At 39.8% G+C, this 18,057-nt stretch overlaps 1 protein-coding gene across 2 annotated transcripts; it reads right to left on the bottom strand.

The window, feature by feature from the left end:
- Positions 1-1,202: 1,202 nt before the first annotated feature.
- Positions 1,203-7,214, bottom strand: NDUFA4 (NDUFA4 mitochondrial complex associated). 2 transcript variants are annotated; one of them, XM_002713684.5, is made up of 4 exons: positions 6,770-7,214; positions 5,813-5,901; positions 5,093-5,153; positions 1,203-1,419 (listed from the first exon to the last, which is right to left on the bottom strand). In XM_002713684.5, the coding sequence occupies exons 1-4, from the start codon at positions 6,809-6,811 to the stop codon at positions 1,363-1,365; spliced, it is 249 nt and encodes an 82-aa protein (XP_002713730.1). In that variant the 5' UTR covers positions 6,812-7,214; the 3' UTR covers positions 1,203-1,362. The 2 variants fall into 2 exon arrangements, with proteins under 2 accessions (XP_002713730.1, XP_069915886.1); XM_070059785.1 differs by lacking the exon at positions 1,203-1,419 and having other exon boundaries at positions 3,412-5,153; positions 6,770-6,939.
- Positions 7,215-18,057: the final 10,843 nt, after the last annotated feature.

Raw genomic sequence — 18,057 nt, 5'->3', positions numbered from 1 at the left:
ACCCAGTCTGTGGAATTGTTACAGCAGCCTAAACCAGAGTAAGAGCAAACATGATACACTTATACACTGGGTTTGAGGTGAGAAAAAGTTAATGAGGATTGAGGAATGTGGCCTGAATCACTGCTAGAAAGGCATCCTCGTTAATGGTTAAGATTGGAGATTGTGAGAAAAACTTGTTTGGGGATTTGGAGATTGAAATGTTCAGAATTGGGCATGATAAAGTTAAGATGCCTACTAGACATCCTCACTGGAGATGTGAAGTACTTGTGTGTGTGTGTGTGTGTGTGTGTGCATGTACATATGCAGAAAATTATCTAAAAAACTACTTGGACATCAGAAGCATGAGAATGTGTGAAGATACTTGAGGTAGTGAAAAGGTCCAGAGTTTCTCTTTTGGGCATTCCACCATCAAGAAGGCAAGGAGACAGAGGGAACCTAAAAGACTGAGTAGAAAAGAAATGATGTAGGAGAGCGAAGGGCACAATGTCTAGAAGAGCTGTGTCAGCTCTTACTGTTAGTGCAAAGTGAGTACCATAGTTGACTTGCATTTCTAGTGGAGCAGGATGGACAGAAGCTCATCCAAGGGGTTAATAAATTTGACAGAAGTGAAATTCAGTATAATTTTCACTGAGCTTTTTTTAATTTTTGCATTTAGTATTTTTTAATACCTAATGGGAAAGATTTGTAAACTGTTAAAACTGAAACTTTTCAATACACATCAATGCTAACCAAAGACATCTGTATTTAAATGTGGCTTTGTATATTGAACTTACTAACACAAGGAACCGACAAAGCAGACACTTTTCTGACTCAATAAGCACAGTTTTAAAAGCACTATAATCCAAGTACTAACGAAACTGATAACCCTGAAAGTCTTCCGGAAAAGAGAATGCCTAAGTAAAAAGCATCATCAACAACTGCACAGACTTTGATATTAGCCAGTAACAGAAATCCAGAGGTTTCTCTTTTGAAAATGTCAGAAGTTTGAACACTTTTCAATCAACTTTTGTATAATTTTCACATCCAGCTGTGAAATACACTCTAGTGAAGTTACTAATGGCCTATATACAAAATCAAAGTTCTTTTTAGGCAGCTCAAAGTCTTACTTATAAATTATATAAATACACAGAAATTCAAGAAATTCCATTCACTATTCTCAGGTTATAAAGGGGAGTGTATTTTCAACATTAAATAGTGACACATTCCAAGTTTCACATATTTATTATTCAGTGTAATAAACTCCAATAAATCAACATGACTGCATGCATTTAGAGGAGAAATATTTCCTGGTTAAGTGGAAAATTGTGCGGATGGCTTCTGGAAGACCTTCATTCTAAGCAGCTTTAGAGTGAAACATTTCATTTAGAAGTCTGGACCTTCTTTCTTCAGTTTGCTGTAATCCACATTCACTGAGTAGAACTTGGAAAAGGAATAAGATATTTTAGATAATCTATCAAATACAGAGAGATGATACAGAAGTTTTAGAATTCTTTTTATTAAGTTTTCTATAGTAACAATTACAGAAATGACTTTTAATTGAAAATATTTAACAATGTAGAGATCATTTACAGCAAGATACTATCCTCAAAATTCCAGTCCTTTGATGGTTTTGATAAGGTAAACATTCAATCTGGTGTAGAAGAGTAGTGTCAGCATACTTTATTAGTTAAAACTACTAAAAATTCTTCCACTTCAAAGTGAATTAAGAATTTCTCCTGAATATACAACACCAATATTCATCCTCACTAACTATGTGGGAAAATTTCCAATGGAACAGAAGAACACAGAGAATGACCATCCCTACTTGATTTGTAAAGGGCTATAATTTGGAGTGGGAGAGACCCTGCCACAAAGTTATGCCAGTACTATATGGTAATGCTTTGTTTTGTTACACAACTTTTCAAACAACTGGCTTACTTGAGTGGCTTTTCTATTTTCTGTCTCTTGAGGTTTTAAAATTCCACCAAATTTCCTTATGCAAACAAGTAATTTTAAAAATAAATTTTACTGTGATAATTTTTAAAAAACCTGCTTCTAACTCACAATAACTTATTTTAAAAATGACTTATTTGAAACTGGTCGAGTTTCCACTGAGAAAAATATGAAGATTCATACATAAACCCAAATAAAGCTATAATCTTGTCTTATACAGGCCTGACCAAAGCTGTGCTATAATTACTTGAAAACAATGCTATCTATCTCTAAAATAACCAAAAGTACAAAACTGCCATCAACATTTGCTTCAGTTTTAAGGAAGAAATTCACAAATCTGTATCCATTATTTCTTCAAAATATTCTATTTCTTTAGACATGCTCTAACATCTTTATTTTTAATTGAAAAAACTGTTATTTGACTTATTTCTTAAAAGATAAAAAGATCTCCAAGTTGTAAACATGTTATTCTTGAGATACATATGCATGTGTTTTTATGGACAGAAAATTATTAATAAGTCATAAAGTAGTATTCTTTGTTCTTTCTGATGGTATTTTCTTAAGAAGCAATTAATCTGAACAATGAGACTTGAAAAGTGAAACTAACTGTGCTATCCTCTAAGATGTGAACAAAGTATCAGAGAGAATGTTTACATAGGAATCACTAGAAATATATTAAGGAGAAGAAAATAAACATGTGTTAGGCTCTTATAGAATCCAGGTACTAGGCTAGTTTATTTTTAGTCAACCACTAACAATAATCCTTCTCATTTTTACTTTATAAAAGAGGCAACCAAAGATCATGTTATGACTTATCAAAAATTGAATTTGAGTAGGAAGCACGTACATTCAAGCAGAGTAGATAGTTTATGCTATCTTTTGCCAATTTTTCTCAGAACTAAGCAGGGTCTGATGCATTTGCTTTATATCTAAAATTCTCTGTCGAAGTGATTTTCAAATCTACTTTTTAACTTCTATTCCTTTTCTCATTTTTTTTTTTTTTTTTTTTTTTGACAGAATGGACAGTGAGAGAGAGACAGAGAGAAAGGTCTTCCTTTGCCGTTGGTTCACCCTCCAATAGCCGCCGCGGCCGGGGCGCCACGCTGATCCGAAGGCAGGAACCAGGTACTTCTCCTGGTCTCCCATGGGGTGCAGGGCCCAAGCACTTGGGCCATCCTCCACTGCACTCCCTGGCCACGGCAGAGAGCTGGCCTGGAAAAGGGGCAACCGGGACAGAATCCGGCGACCCAACTGGGACTAGAACTCGGTGTGCTGGCGCCGCAAGGCGGAGGAATAGCCTAGTGCGCCACGGCATCGGCCCCTTTTCTATTTAATGGTAGGGATCTCAAGTCTTTGGAACAATAATTCAGAAGATAATAACATATTCTGATTTTGGTTTTACAGCATTTTATTCAATGAAGAATTTTTCCTGGGCCTTTAATTCTTAAAATCTATATTTTAGCTCTATCTCTTGATGTCTTTAGTTACCCTTTGCTAAACTAAAACATAGCAACAAATAACCCCCTGCAATGGACTGAATGATTACGTCCTCCTGAAATTCTTATGTTGAAATCCTAATTCCCAATGTGATGACAGTATTTAGAGATCGGGTCTTCGGGAGGTGATTAGATCATGAGGATGAAATCCAAGACTGGATCAGCACCTTTATGAAAGGAAGCCTGAGAAGCTCACATGCCCCCTGTACCATGTGAAGAGGTTAACCAGGAAAAGGATTCTTACACCAACAGAAATAGTTGGTTCCTTTTTAGATTTTGTTCCTTTCTCTGATATTAGATAACATAATCTTAGTTTCTAATATCAGTCTCACAGATACTCACAGCCCAGTTTACAGCACACACATTAGGTTTTTACTGGAGCAACAAGCCACTTCATATGGACTACAACTGACATGTGCTATCATATTCCAGGACATCATTTACTGGCTTCATTATCAGAATCATCTGATAAGCTTCCTGAACTACACACACCCAAAATGGTGTTTCTTTGTTTTCTTTTTCAAAGTTTTCTTGGGTGTAAATCATTTTCTCTGCAATGGATTTAACTTATACATTCATAAAATAGCAAAATTAATCCATGTACCTGTTTATCATTTTTGAAGACAAAAATATCAACAGAGATCAAATGGCTTATTTTAGTTTGGCCAGTTCATTTTTATTTGCTTCTTGGAGGAAATTCGATTTAGGGATTTACAAGTTAAGTTACAATCAAGTTAAGTAGAAAACTTGGACAAAAAGGCTGATCTTAAAAATATGCTGTAAGCAGTAATGAGAATATCCATTTCATATATCTGCTAAGAGGTCCTGGATACATACTGGTCAGGGCAGTATTCAAGAGTGCTAAAGCAAAGTTCCAGTTACTCTCTTTTGATGAAGAAGTTCGATGTAAGTGCATGGTCAAGCTACACACTTTAAACAGGTAGAAATGTTTGGTATGTGTATTCAATACTTAAATATGATAAAATCTATGACTGTGAAAGGATTTGTATGCAAGATTTTTACACATAAGGAAAATAATGTTGGGGAATCAATACATGGACTTAGTCCATGAAATCTTTCTAAGGAAGAGTGGTTCCACAGAACACTCAGGTAGACAGTTAAGGCTTATTTAGGAATTCAAGGTAAAATTTGACTTTCACATGACTTTCATTTTTTCTTACTAAACTTCAATCATACCCAAACCAAACCACCCAACAGTTTAGTAATACTGAAAGTATAGCCCATGGAGGACCTGCATCTCCTGGAAATACAAATCCTCAGTGCCCACAACAGACCAACTGACTCAGCACGTCTGAGGGAAGAACTAAAGAAATTCTCCTTTTGAAAACCTCTGTGGACAACAAAGTTTGCACCGGACTATCTCGAAACTAAAAAATGGTAAATATCTTTTTCCTTTTAATCTCAGTCAAAACAGTTTACTTGACACATTATCTTAATTTCATATCCAACATCTAAAGACTGGAAATGAAATCCCTAGGAAAAAAGTATTTATAAAAATAATACACCATTTTAATTTCAAGAGCAATCTAGCAAGTCTTCAAAGTAAAGGAATTTTACTTATATATCCAATTTCCAGAGAAAAATACCACATAAATATTTATCGCCACACATTTTCCAACAATTCTGTAACAACAGTAGCTTACCTTGTATTGATCATTGGGACCCAGTTTGTTCCAGGGTTCTGGGTTATTCTTTCTGTCCCAACTGCAAGGAATGAAACATTATAATTGTTACGGTAATCATTCCAATTAAAATAATGTTTTGTACTTAGGAAGCTAGTATTTTGAATGGATCTATCTCATTTTCCACTAAACAGTATATTGTTACCTTCATTATGGAGTCAAAACAGCAATGAGTTCTATAATAAACAGCCCTATGTAGTCAATTATAAAAATGGTAAGAGAGTCTCTTGGGGCAGGTGTCCTTGTCCCCATTCCCATCAAAAGAGTACAACTTAAACATTTATATATCATCAGTCAAGCAATACATAGAAAAGTACAGAGAATAAAGCTAAATGAACCTCATTTATTATTTTCCAACTACAAAAAGAAACATTATGTATTATGGAAAAGCAGGCAAAAAATATTTGCATGTACCAGAAAATATAAGTGTTGCATAAGAACAATATGTCAATCCTCAAAACATTCTTATAAAATTTGGTATTTGCAATTCTACCATACCAGTAAGAACATGAAACTACAAGTTCATGAGTCAGGAAAAGTAAATGACAACAAAACAGGGATGCGAACTTACTACATGGTCACAAAATCTAGGTTTGTTCTAGTACTTACTGTCTCCAAACAAAAACCCTGGCTCCTAAACCAGCTTGATAAACCATCACAGTTTTGAACATTTTTACTTACCTGACATCTGGATTGAACAATGCCAGACGCATGACATACAATGCAGCTCCAGTACCTCCTGCTCCAATAAATATGAAGAGGGGGATCAACTAGAAACAAACACAAAACAGACAAGAATCAACTACCATCTTCAAGTACCTAGATATTGACTTACAAGAGCTTACAGTAGTTTTTGCATCTGCAGAGGTACCAAGTTTTTTCACCTAATACTTACACATCATTCTCATTAAATTTTATGGGTCCTTTGAGGTTTGAAAAAACAGCTCTTGCAAACTGTTTAAGTGTCCCTCCAACCAGATGTATGAAAACCAAGATCTCTGTGAAATTAGGAGCCTGCAACAGAAGTATGTCTACTGCTAATACTGGCTGTGAGCATCATCTATGAAAACATACTGCTACCAATTCTGAGTAGGGAACTGGGCTTAAGGTAAGATTAATGAATGCGTAATTCAATTTTAGGCCCACAGAGGGTTGCTGGAAGAAAAGGAGACACAGAAGAAGTTGCAAGTAAACTCCACGCTACAAATTCCCAAAATGTCAAGGCATCCAGAGAAGGTAAAGACACCAAGATCCTGGGCCCCTCGTACTTGCCACAGGGCCTGGTGGTGCAATGCGGTGAATACAAGACCCTCCAGAGGAGGCATGACAGGGAAGGTCCCTCAGGGGGTCACTAATCCATCTGTCCCTGCTGCACCGACCGCACGAGACAAGGGCCGCGCGAGACTGTCCCGACTGTTCCAACCCTGGACCTCACCTTCGGCCCGTCAGCCAAGAGCCTGCAAAGCGTGGCGTGGCTCACAGCCCACGGGCCTGGGACAACCAGAACCGCAGCGTAAGGTGAGGCAAGGTCTGGCCCCGAGGCAGACAGCAGGTGCCCGGAAAGGGAGGACGCTCCCAGGGGACAGAGCAGCCGCACCAAGACCAACCAAAGCCACTGGCCAGACGTCCCGAACTTACGCTTGGGTGCTTCTTAGCCTGACCGATGATCTGGCGAAGCATAACTGCAGCAAAACTCCCAAGTCCGCAACGACAGACAGACAAACCCGGAACGTCGGGACTACACAGTCTCCACACCACGGCAGTGAGGACTTCCAAAGTCACCCAGGACCTCCCACCTGAAGGACCCCTGGCTCGGAGGGCAGCCTGCGGCGGGAGGGCCCGGATGCGGCTGTCCTCGCCAGTGCCTGCTTCCACACAGCGGCTCACCGTCGGTCCTCACCAGCCCAGGCAAGACCATTCTACGCCAGAGCGAAAAATCAGCCTTCCTTCTTGCTCCGTGTGTATTTTGGACGGGTAATTTCATGGGTTGGCTCCACGAGCCTTCGCTCGACCAGGCAGGCACTTTCCTGAGAGGCCACGTGTTGAGGCGCGAGGCCTGCGGGCGGGCGAGGGCCTCTCGCGCGGCGCCTGACAGCCGCGGGCGCGCGCTGAGGTGCTGGGGGCGCGCGTGCCGGGCGCGCGCTGCCTGGCCCTGGACGTCGCTGAGGGAGCAGCGCCGCGCCTCCGGCTGCCGGACGCCGCGCGCCGGGAGGCCGGGTCGTGTCTCTGGACGCGAAGGTCAGCGGCTGCGGTTTCTGAAGACTGCAGCTGCTTCCTGCCTGAGACTGCCGCTCGCGGGGCGGAGGTTAGGAGCTGGTGAATGACTCGAAGAGGACGGTAGTCCTGTCAGTGTGTCCGCTACGCCTGCGGGTCCTGGTCCTCCGTGACGTGGCTCTCACTCTCTCCCCGGCCCCGAGCTTGCACTCTTAAAATGGATTTTCGGTGCTCTTTTCCACTTAGCCCACTTAGGTTTTCGTAAGGGTAGGTACATGTGGTAGATGATGTTGAATACCGCCTCTTCCTGGAGAGAGATGTCACTCATCCGCCTCGTTGGGATGAAGTTTGATTTATTAGCAGATGTCAAAGGTACATGTGTCATATGTAAGCGTAAGTGTTACGAGCCGACACGTAGTTCCCCTTTTCCTTCTGCCCCAAGGTCACAGGGTTCTAGACAGGGGGCTATTTTGTTATCTTTGGTGTCAGGATGAGAACTGCTGGGTGCAGAACCCGTGCTGACCTGCAGTGGACCTGTGTTAGAATGAGAAATAGGTCTCCACTGTTGTAAGAAACTAACTTTGAGAGTAGTCGTTTGTTGATGGAACATAGCCTAGCCTGCTCTAGTAGAATCTGGCATTGAAAGTGTGGTGACATGTCATCACAACAGTCCCAAAGTAGGTAGTGTTGGATTCAGGTCTAGCCGACAAATAGGTCACAAGGTAACTATTACTTGAGGCCAGAAGTATGGCAACATATATAGTGCAGTGCTGGAACATTTGGGCAAACACTTATCTCAGTGAATCAGAAGACAATATCCCTGATGAAATCAGAGAATTCAGGGAAATGAAAAGGTAAAGAATATGTTACAGCATGTGTCAGTTATTGTCTGCAGTTGACAATATTGTGCAATGAAGAGTTGAAAAACTAATCGGTCAATTTGGGAGCTGTAATTTCAGGAAATAAAGCACTTAGAAATTTAGGGACTTGTGCAGTTGAAGGATATGACTGATTTTCATCTCGAGCAGTGTAAGATATAAGTGAGAAGGTATTTGGGCTTGAAAGGTCAACTAAGACATTAAGATAATGGCCCAATCAAGACTATAACCTGCACACCTTCATTATGACATGTCAATAAAATAAAGTGTTTTCCAATATCTCTGAGTCTGCTGAAAGTTATAGAAATTAAGAAGGGAAACAAGCCGCCGCCTGCAGTGCCAGCATCCCATTTGGGTGCTAGTTCAAGTCCTGGCTGCTCCACTTCCGATCTAGCTCTCTGCTGTGGCCTGGGAAAGCAGTGGAAGATGGCCCAAGTCTTTGGGCTCCAGCACCCACGTACAAGACCAGGAAGAGGCTCCTGGCTCATGGCTTCGGACTGGCCCAGCTCTGGCCGTTGCGGCCATTTGAGAAGTGAACCAGTAGATGGAAGACGTCTCTTGTCTCTGCCTCTGCCTCTGCCTCTCTGTAACTCTGCCTTTCAAATAAATACTGCCTTTCTGTAACTCTGCCTTTCAAGTAGCTAAATCAAAAAAAAAAAAAAAAGAGAGAGAGAGAAAGAGAGAAACAAGCAGAAAAAATAATGTGTCTTCAGTAAATCCTTTCAACTGAACAAGCTGAAAGTCTGTACAAATGAGGGTGCTTCAAAACGTTCATAGAAAAGGGAATTAAGAGATAATTTTATTGGATGGTTTTGAAATCCTTGTGTTTTTTTATTATGCACATTTTCTATGAATCCTTTAAAGGCCCCTTGTGGAAGAGGGTATAGTTCCTCCCACAAAAGCCTGATAGGATTAGAGCGACTGACATCAATTCTAGGCACAGAAGTGTCTCAAAAAAGAGTTGTGGGTGTAACCACAGAAAGAGTTGTGGGTGCATGGAGATGACTGGAATCAAATAGAAGAAAAGTGGATGCAATACTGCTAAAAGATTTAGGATGTGAAATGATACTTGGGCTCCCCAGGCTTTTGAAGTTAAGATGCAAGTAGAGAGATGTCATCTTGCAAGCACAACCTGTTCTCTAACGTCCTCGTTAGATAAACTGTTTAAGGCTAGGCTTCCCAGAGAGTGAGATAGAGAAGAGTGGAATATAACTAATCCCTAGATGGTCAAATTGGGACATAAGCAAGGAGTATCTTCTACCTTTAGTAAGCAGCAACTTCTACCCAATGAAGTTTCAGGACCAGTGTATAGGTCATGTTTTTTCTTTTGCAATAGCATCATTCATTGTTGCTATCCAATCCCTGTGTAATACAGAGTAAAAAAACTGCTGCTCATAAGATCATAATAAATAAATTGGAGATATTTTACCATCTCACTCTGAATTATGCTCTCTGGATTTCTTGATCCTTTGTTTGATTTCATTTAGTGAATAATTTAAAATACAAAAAAATTGTAAAAACCCACATGAGTTGCCCAAATTAAATATAAGTTGTGAAATGGAAGTTGTGGCAAATTACAGCAAGTTAAGCTAAGCCCTTCTTGGCTTTCCTTCATCCCATATCAGAGTACCTGACATCCAGTTCCACCTCCACTTCATTCCAGCTTCCTCCTAATGAGCACTCTGGGAGGCAGCGAATGATCACTCAAGAGCTTGGGTCCCTGCCATCCATGTGGGAAACCCAGGTAGAATTTTTGGCTCCTTGCTTTGCATGTGTAGGGGAGTGATCCAGGGGATGGAAGCTATTTTTGTCTCTCTCTCCTTCTCTTGATCTTTCTCTCTCCTTTCCTCTCTGCCTTCCAAAAAAACTTAAAAAATAAAAAAGTAAGTTGTATAGCAAATAGGTCTAAAAAAAAAATCTATGCAATGTCATATTAGTATACAGGAAAAAGCATGTCCCTTGCATGACTTTCCTGAAGATTTGGGTCTAGAAAATTCTAGAAGGGATACTGATTATGTGTTGTTATTAATGTATGACAGTAAAGAAGTAGCTTCTCTAGAGAGAAGTAATTTGATAAATGAGCCATGGAGTACAATTACATTAATGCAAATTGAAGTCAGAATCTTTTTTTTTTTTTACTGTTTCAAGTTAGGCATTTAATTAATTTTCTAGTAGATAAATTGACAACCAGAGATGTTTTTCTGATAACACTAATACAAATTATACCTTCATTTGTTAATAAAGATTCTGCAGCTACACTTAATCCTTCTGAAGCTATCCTTAATCTAAAAACAAATATGTTCTTCCACCACTATTAATTAGCATAAACTATATTTGATTATAAAAATTATATTAAAAACACTTTTGGTCTGTGATAGTTTATTTCCACTGTCATAAATCTCAGAAGTTCAGATACTGTCATCAGTTTAATTTAAATACCTGGAACACTTCATGAACAAAATTCAGTGACTACTAGGAAGTGGAGAAAGCCCAGCCATTTTAAATAGTGGTGCTTGTTTTCACTGAAATCTTCTAGTTAAATAACATATAATGGAGACTATGTGTTTATAATTTTGGGATATTATAACAAACACCTGTATCTTCAAATTATAGCCATTTTAGATGACCTGTGTTCTAGACCTCTTCTATGTTGCCACTTATTATCTCTGCATTTTTATCTCTTCTATGAATCCATAATTTGTTCAGTCATTTATTCATTAAACATGAATTTTATATTTCTTCCTCAATTAGTTGGAAATGGGGAGCCACATGTGCGAGTTGAAAGGAAAGAAGATATTATTGTAGGAATATACACCATGGGCATTTGTGACACTTGAGCATGCAACTTACTCCTTCAGGACTTGCTCAAACACATCTGGTTTTTGCTGTTTCCACTGGGTTGTGGATTGCTATTGTCCACATATGATCTTATGACTTTTTTGTCTGATAAGACTCATTGTTCATGATGGATGACTCAGGTAGCACAGTAACATGTTCCAAGCACCAACAAATATGCTGGGTTATGTTTCTCAGTTGAAGAGATATTTGCAGAGCAGCATAGACTTGTTGCAGAACTTATTTTATTCTGGGCAACACTCAAAACAAGCAGCTTTTCAGTTTGCTCAGTAAATGGGCCAGGGTGGGACACTTAAGTGAGATTAATGTTGCCTCCCAAATCTATTGTGCCTCTTTATGATAAAAGGAGCCAAGTGCAGTATCAAGTCCTTCACCTTGAAAGGGATATCTTGACCTGTCCCAAATCATTGAAGTGCTAGGAATTCCACTGAGATGGTACAAAATTGATTTTTATGTTACATTTACTACCTACAGTATGGCCTATCTGTATCCTACCAGTATGTCTAGAGTAGTTTTTACTTCCTTCTTGTCAGGTCAAACTAATATAATAGTATCAAAGTAGCTGAACTGGGTGATTTCTTGTGGGATAAATACATGATCAAGGCACCTGCAGGAGGACTGAAGAATTGACATACCCTGAAGTAAGATTGTTAACATATGTTGCTAGCCAACAGAAAACAACTTTGTAATTGTTTATTGCTTTTAAAAAAGATGTATTTGAAAGGCAGAGTCACACATAAAGAGAAGGAAACGCAAAGAGAGGTCTTCCATCCGCTGGTTCACTCCCCAGTTGGCCACAACAGCCGGAGCTGTGCTGACCTGAAACTAGGAGCCAGGAGCTTCCATGGGGTCTTCCCACTTGGGTACAGGTATCCTAAGACTTGGGCCATCTTCTACTGCTTTCCCAGGTCATAGCAGAGAGCTGGATCAGAAGTGTAGCAGCTGGGACTTGAACCGGTACCCATATGGGATGCTGGCACTGCAGGTGGCTGCTTCACCTGCTATGCCGCAGCACTGACCCCTGTTTATGACTTTTTTTTTTTTTTTGACAGGCAGAGTGAATGGTGAGAGAGAGAGAGACAGAGAGAAAAGTCTTCCTTTGCCATTGGCTCACCCTCCAATGGCTGGTGTGGCCGGCACGCTGCGGCTGGCACACAGCGCTGATCCGAAGCCAGGAGCCAGGTACTTATCGTGGTCTCCCATGGGGTGCAGGGCCCAAGCACTTGGGCCATCCTCCACTGCACTCCTGGGCCATAGCAGAGAGCTGGGCTGGAAGAGGGGCAACCGGGACAGAATCCGGCGCCCCGACCAGGACTAGAACCTGGTGTGCCGGCGCCGCAAGTGGAGGATTAGCCTAGTGAGCCACGGCGCCAGCCTGTTTATGACTTTTTAATAACAGCTATAGCTACAAAAACATTTATCAGTTAAATTGTTAAGCACCATGAACCAGGGAATGTGTTGATTTTCTCACGTAACAAAATGACATATGGAACTGTAGCTGTACATAAAATTTCAACCTGATTGAATTATGCCAATTCATGGTCATTCTCCAAGATCTATCTATTTTCTCCACAGGCTAAATAAGTAAGTTCAATGGGACGGTAAAAAACACTATTCTTGTATCTTTTAAATCCCTGATAGTGGCACTAATCATCCCTTCAATCCTCCAGGAATATAATATGGCTTTTGATTAGCTATTTTAATTTACAATTTTGGAGGCAATTCAAATGGCATCCACTTCTATTTTCTTTTTGTTTGCTTGTTTTAAGATTATTTATTTGAGAGGTAGAGTTATAGACAGAGAGAGGGAGAGACAGACAGGTCTTTCATCTGCTAGTTCACTCTCCAAATGGCCGCAACAGCCAGATCTGAGCCAATCTAAAGCCAGGAGCTAAGAGATTCTTCTGGGTCTCCCATGCATGTGCAGGGGCCCAAGGACTTGGGCAATTTTCTACTGCTTTCTCAGGCCATAGCAGAGAGCTAGATCAGAAGAGGAACATCTGGGACAACAACCGGCGCCCATATGGGATGCCATGCCATAGGCAGAGGCTTACCACGTTACTTCACAGTGCAGGCCCTCCACTTCTATTATCTAAGTGAGAAAAACCAGTGGAAGAATTCTACTAGGTATGAAATATGGCCATTGCTATTCTGCATTCTGGAATTGTGAAAATAACTTCTGAGAGGCTTAGGGCCACACTAAGTCCCATGTGACATGGACCAGAGCTAAAAACTCTACTGACCTTTGTAAGTACATATTTAACTACTGAACTGGAGAGAAGTTTGGTCTCTAGGAATCTGTGTCAGTTCAGATATAATGCCCTGAAAAGTCTGATTATTTCCCCTTCACCAAGATTTATTCAGCCTTGTAAGTGGCTGCAAGTCCCCATGTGGAAGGCTGAAAGGACAAAATGGAGCATAAATTTTTGCCTTTGTAGCTGTGTTCATACTTAAGGAATCTCACTCTCTTGTTCATTCAAGGGACTTTTGATCAATGAATTGGCTCAAGGCTGGATTGGGTAAGGAGCTGCAGCTGTCCAGTGTGATAATTAATACAGATTCTTGTTCACCAGTCCTATTTTCTTCTTACATATATCTCAAGATGTTAGTCAACTTACCGTGATTCAGATAGACACAAACGGTGGTTTTCTGTCCAAAGACAATGAAGAATGTAGTAGACTAAATAATTTACCCTCAAAATTCATGTAATGTAAACTTATTTGGAAATAGGGTCCTTTCAAATATAATTAATTAGATAAAGTTGTAATGGATTAGGGTGGGCCCTGAATCAAGTAACTGGCATACTTATAAGAAGAATAGGAAGCACATGGGCATAGAAACACAGAGAGGGAAGTCCTGTGAGAAGAGACACAGAAAAAGGGAGGTCCCATGAGGACAGAGGCAGAGACTGGAGTTGTGCTGCCTTTAGCTAAGGAATACCGGAAGCCACCAGGAGCAGGAAGACAAGGAAATTGTCTTCTCTAGAGCTCTAGAGCCATTTGGAAAGAGCCTGGCCCTGTTTACAACCTGGAGGTCAGACTTCAGACCTCCAGAACCGTTGGCAAATTAATTCTTGTTGTTTTAAGCCACCCAAGTTTTATGAAATTAATATATATTTTATAGAAAAATAATATATATATATATTGCTATAAGAAGAGAGATGCTGCTGTAATGATACTTAAAAATGGAAGTTGGGGCTGGTGCTGTGACGCAGCAGGTTAAAGCCCTGACCTGAAGCGCCAGCATGCCATATGGGTACCAGTTCTAGTCCCGGCTGCTTCACTTCTGATCCAGCTCTAAGCTATGGCCTGAGAAAGCAGTAGAAGATGGCCCAAGTCCTTGGGCCCCTGCACCCACGTGGGAGACCCAGAAGAAGCTCCTAGCTCCTGGCTTCGGATCGGTGCAGCTCCGGCCGTGGCAGCCATCTGGGGAGTGAACCAGTGGATGGAAGACCTCTCTCTCTCTCTCTCTCTCTCTCTCCTATCTCTGTAACTTTGTATTTCAAATAAATAAAATAAAGCTTTAAAAAAATGGAAGTAATATCTTTGGAATTAGTAATGGATAGAAGCTAGAAGAATTTTGAAGTACATGATAAAAAAAAGTCCAGATTGTCATGAAGAGACAGTTTTGATGAGGGTTCATATAAAGGTGAGGAGACTAGTAAAGAAAGCTTCTGTGCCCAGTGCCATGGTATAGCAGGTAAAGCTGCTGCCCGCAGTGCCAGCATCCCATACTGGCGCTGGTTTGAGTCCTGGCTGCTCCACTTCCAATCCAGCTCTCTGCTATGGTCTGGGAAAGCAGTGAAAGATGGCCCAAGTCCTTGGGTCCCTGCACTCACACTCACATGGGAGACCTGGAAGAAGCACCTGGCTCCTGAATTCGGATCAGCCTATTTGGGGAGTGAACCAAAGGATGGAAGACCTCTCTCTCTGTTCTCTGCCTCTGCCTCTCTGTAATTCAGCCTTTCAAATAAATAAAATAAATCTCTTTTTTTTAAGGAAAGCTTCTATCATCTTAGTGAATACATATATTGTCATGAGCAGAATTTTGGAGGAGTTGTTAAATGTGATTGTGATTCTGGTAAAGTCTTAGAAAGAAATAAGGAGCATATTTTGGACAGTGAATGAAAAGGTGACTTGTTATAAGTGGCAGAAAACTTGACTGAATTCTGTGCTTCTGCTGGGTATAGGATAGTGGTTCAAAGCGATGAACTCAAGTATTTAATGAGGATACTTCCAAGAAAAGTATTGAAGGCACAGCCTACTTTCTCCTTGCTACTTTTTGAAGAAGGAATTGTTAAGCAAAAGGGAAAGTGCAAGAAGATACAGTGAGAATATCAATATAGAAAAGAAGAAACAGTTTGAAGATATAATATGCAGATACTTTTTATTGTATTTTATTTTATTAGCTTTCTTATTTTTAGTTTTTAACAAACTCAATGTAGTTCACAGATATAATTTTAAGACTGTTTCCTTCCTGCCTTCCTTGGTCCCCTCCTCCTCTCACCATCTCCCTTTCTTTAGTTTTTGAAATAACATATTTTAAATTTACATTACAGTAAAAAAGGCTTAATGGTTCACAAAATAAGAAGCTTAATAAATAAAAAGACTCTAGCTTGGTAGGGATATAGGCAAGATATAAACAATAATTAAATGGGAAAATGACTATTTCATCCATACACACTAAGTTTTAAAGTGAACACAGATAATTAAATCTATAGTAGTATAACATTCCTAACAACTGCTTTGGCAAAGGTATAAAACAAAATTTTACAAAACCATATTTACAGCAGTACTGATACACACAGGCATTTCTTTTGCTTGTTTTTATTTTTTATTTTTTTAATTTTAATTCCCACATACAAGGGAGAACACACAGTATTTGTCTTTCTGTGTCTGGCTTATTTTACCCAACATGATGTCCTCCAGTTGTGTCCATTTTGATGCAAATGGTAGAATTTCATTCTTTTTTTATTACTGAATAATATTCTGTTAAGTGATATTCAAGTACTTCAAAAAGTTTGTGGCAATGGAATTAAAAGTATGAGTATATTTTGGTGTAAAACATTTTTGAAATGCATGCATAGTTTTTTCATAATACATGTTATGGAAAGTTTTTACATTAAAATAAACTCGTACTTTTTATTCCATTTCTCCACAAAGTTTTGAAGTACCCTCATAGAAAAGATTCTTTCAAATCTGATGTAAGATATCAACTTAAAGATTCAAGATTCTTTTCAAGCATTATACAGAATAAAAGAAAACCATACTTAAATTGCTGGTGATATTGTAAATTAGAAATACATTTTGAAAACCTATCTGGATTTTTCCATGAAAGTTGAATATTTGAATATCCTGTGATATTTTGATTTTACTTTGAAGTAATCCAACAAAAATAAGTGCATATTTGCATTGAGGCATTAGTAAAATGCATACAGAATCATTACTTATACTATTCCCAAAATATAAATAGGGAAAATGTTTACCCAGGGTAAAATGAATAAATAAATTGTGATGTGCATTCAAACATGTGCTTCAGTATTGCCTATGGACTGACAACTAAGCATAGCAATGTGAACAAACATATAGATGATTCTCACCAAAAAATAACAAAGAAGTCAGGAACAGAGCAAAGCATATTTAATGATTCCACTTGTACAAAATTTGAAAATAGGCTTGGACTGAAGATAATGACTCCCTGTAGGTAAGAAGTGGGATATGAATTAAGGGGACTCAGAAGAGCCTTCTTTGGTGTTGGTATGGGTGGTGTTTATCTGGTATTTCCTTCATGATGATCCTTTGATCTGTACAGTTATTTGTTTTTCACTTTCCTCTGTTATATTTTACAGTGAAATTTTGGAAAGTTGAGTTATACAGATTTAAAGTGTTAGAGATTGTTGCTTATGATTTGTCATCTAGAGTTAAAATGGGTTAGAAAGAACAGAAGGTATTGTTTATAGATTTTTTTTGTTTGAATGCTTTTCCACATGTTGAGTTTGTGACATGAAACCTTCTGTCTCTAACCTTATTTATCTGCTTAGCATACAACATTGTACACTTTATGATGTGGTTCTATTGATGCTGTCTTTGCCCATCTGCTTAACTTTCTTGGGACTTGCCCCTTGTGAAACACAGCTCTCAAGACTGCCTTTCAGAGGCACTGAAACATGATTAAATACTTCAGCTTGTCTAAGAGACCTGCCTCGCAAACAACTATTATAACAAACACTGAAGCCCTCACTTCTGAATTCTGTCCTTTTTCCATGGAGAACAAATACTAATTACATGTTGCAGAATCAGGTTAGTTTAAAAACATATTAAGGTACAGCATGGATGAATCATGAAAAATTGTGCTAAGTGAAAAAAGCCAGACATGTTAGACCACTTATTTTTTATTCCATTTATATGACACATAATCTATAGAAACAAAGTACATTAGTTATTGCCAGGGTCTATATGTCGGGAAAGTTGTGGGGAGCAACTGGGAGCAACTCGGACTAGACTAAGTTACTGGAATTAAGACTTATTCTATGCATCTGCTCTCCCACAATATGGCGTTGGGAGAGGAGAAAACAGCTTCTACGCAGCTGCCTCTTGCCAACTTGAGTGATGACCTCCAAGAGCTGATCCTGCTCCTGATTGGAGGAGAGCAGCGTACTCGGCATGTGGGCAGCCGAGTTGGGATTGGCGGAAGAGGACTATAAAGGAGGAGAGAGACAACACGCACCAGGAACATCTAAGGGGAACATCTATCTGAAGGAACACCTGTGCAGCCCCCGAGAGAGCCGGCCGGCGGTGTGCCGCTCCCCCGCGGAAGTGGGGAATGTGGCAGGGGGAACCACCCTTCCACGGAGGTGGAAGGGTCGGTAGCCAACCCGGGAAGAACCAGCAGCAAACCCGGGAAGGGCCGAGAAGACAAAAGAACAATGCAGAGTCCTGTGTCATTCCTCCACGAAGACGGGGAGCGACAGAAAGTGAG

Source organism: Oryctolagus cuniculus, chromosome 16 (genome assembly GCF_964237555.1).
Source record: "Oryctolagus cuniculus chromosome 16, mOryCun1.1, whole genome shotgun sequence".
NCBI lineage: Eukaryota > Metazoa > Chordata > Mammalia > Lagomorpha > Leporidae > Oryctolagus > Oryctolagus cuniculus.
The sequence above is the reverse complement of the archived record's forward strand: the minus strand, read 5'-3'. Positions and strand labels throughout refer to the sequence as shown.

Excerpts from the sequence above, each read along its gene's own strand:
- NDUFA4 (XM_070059785.1), bottom strand. The coding sequence starts at position 6,811 with ATGCTTCGCCAGATCATCGGTCAGGCTAAGAAGCACCCAAGC. Across the intron at positions 5,902-6,769 it reads AGGCTAAGAAGCACCCAAGC|TTGATCCCCCTCTTCATATT; the intron begins GTAAGTTCGGGA and ends GTTTGTTTCTAG. Across the intron at positions 5,154-5,812 it reads TTGTTCAATCCAGATGTCAG|TTGGGACAGAAAGAATAACC; the intron begins GTAAGTAAAAAT and ends CATTCCTTGCAG.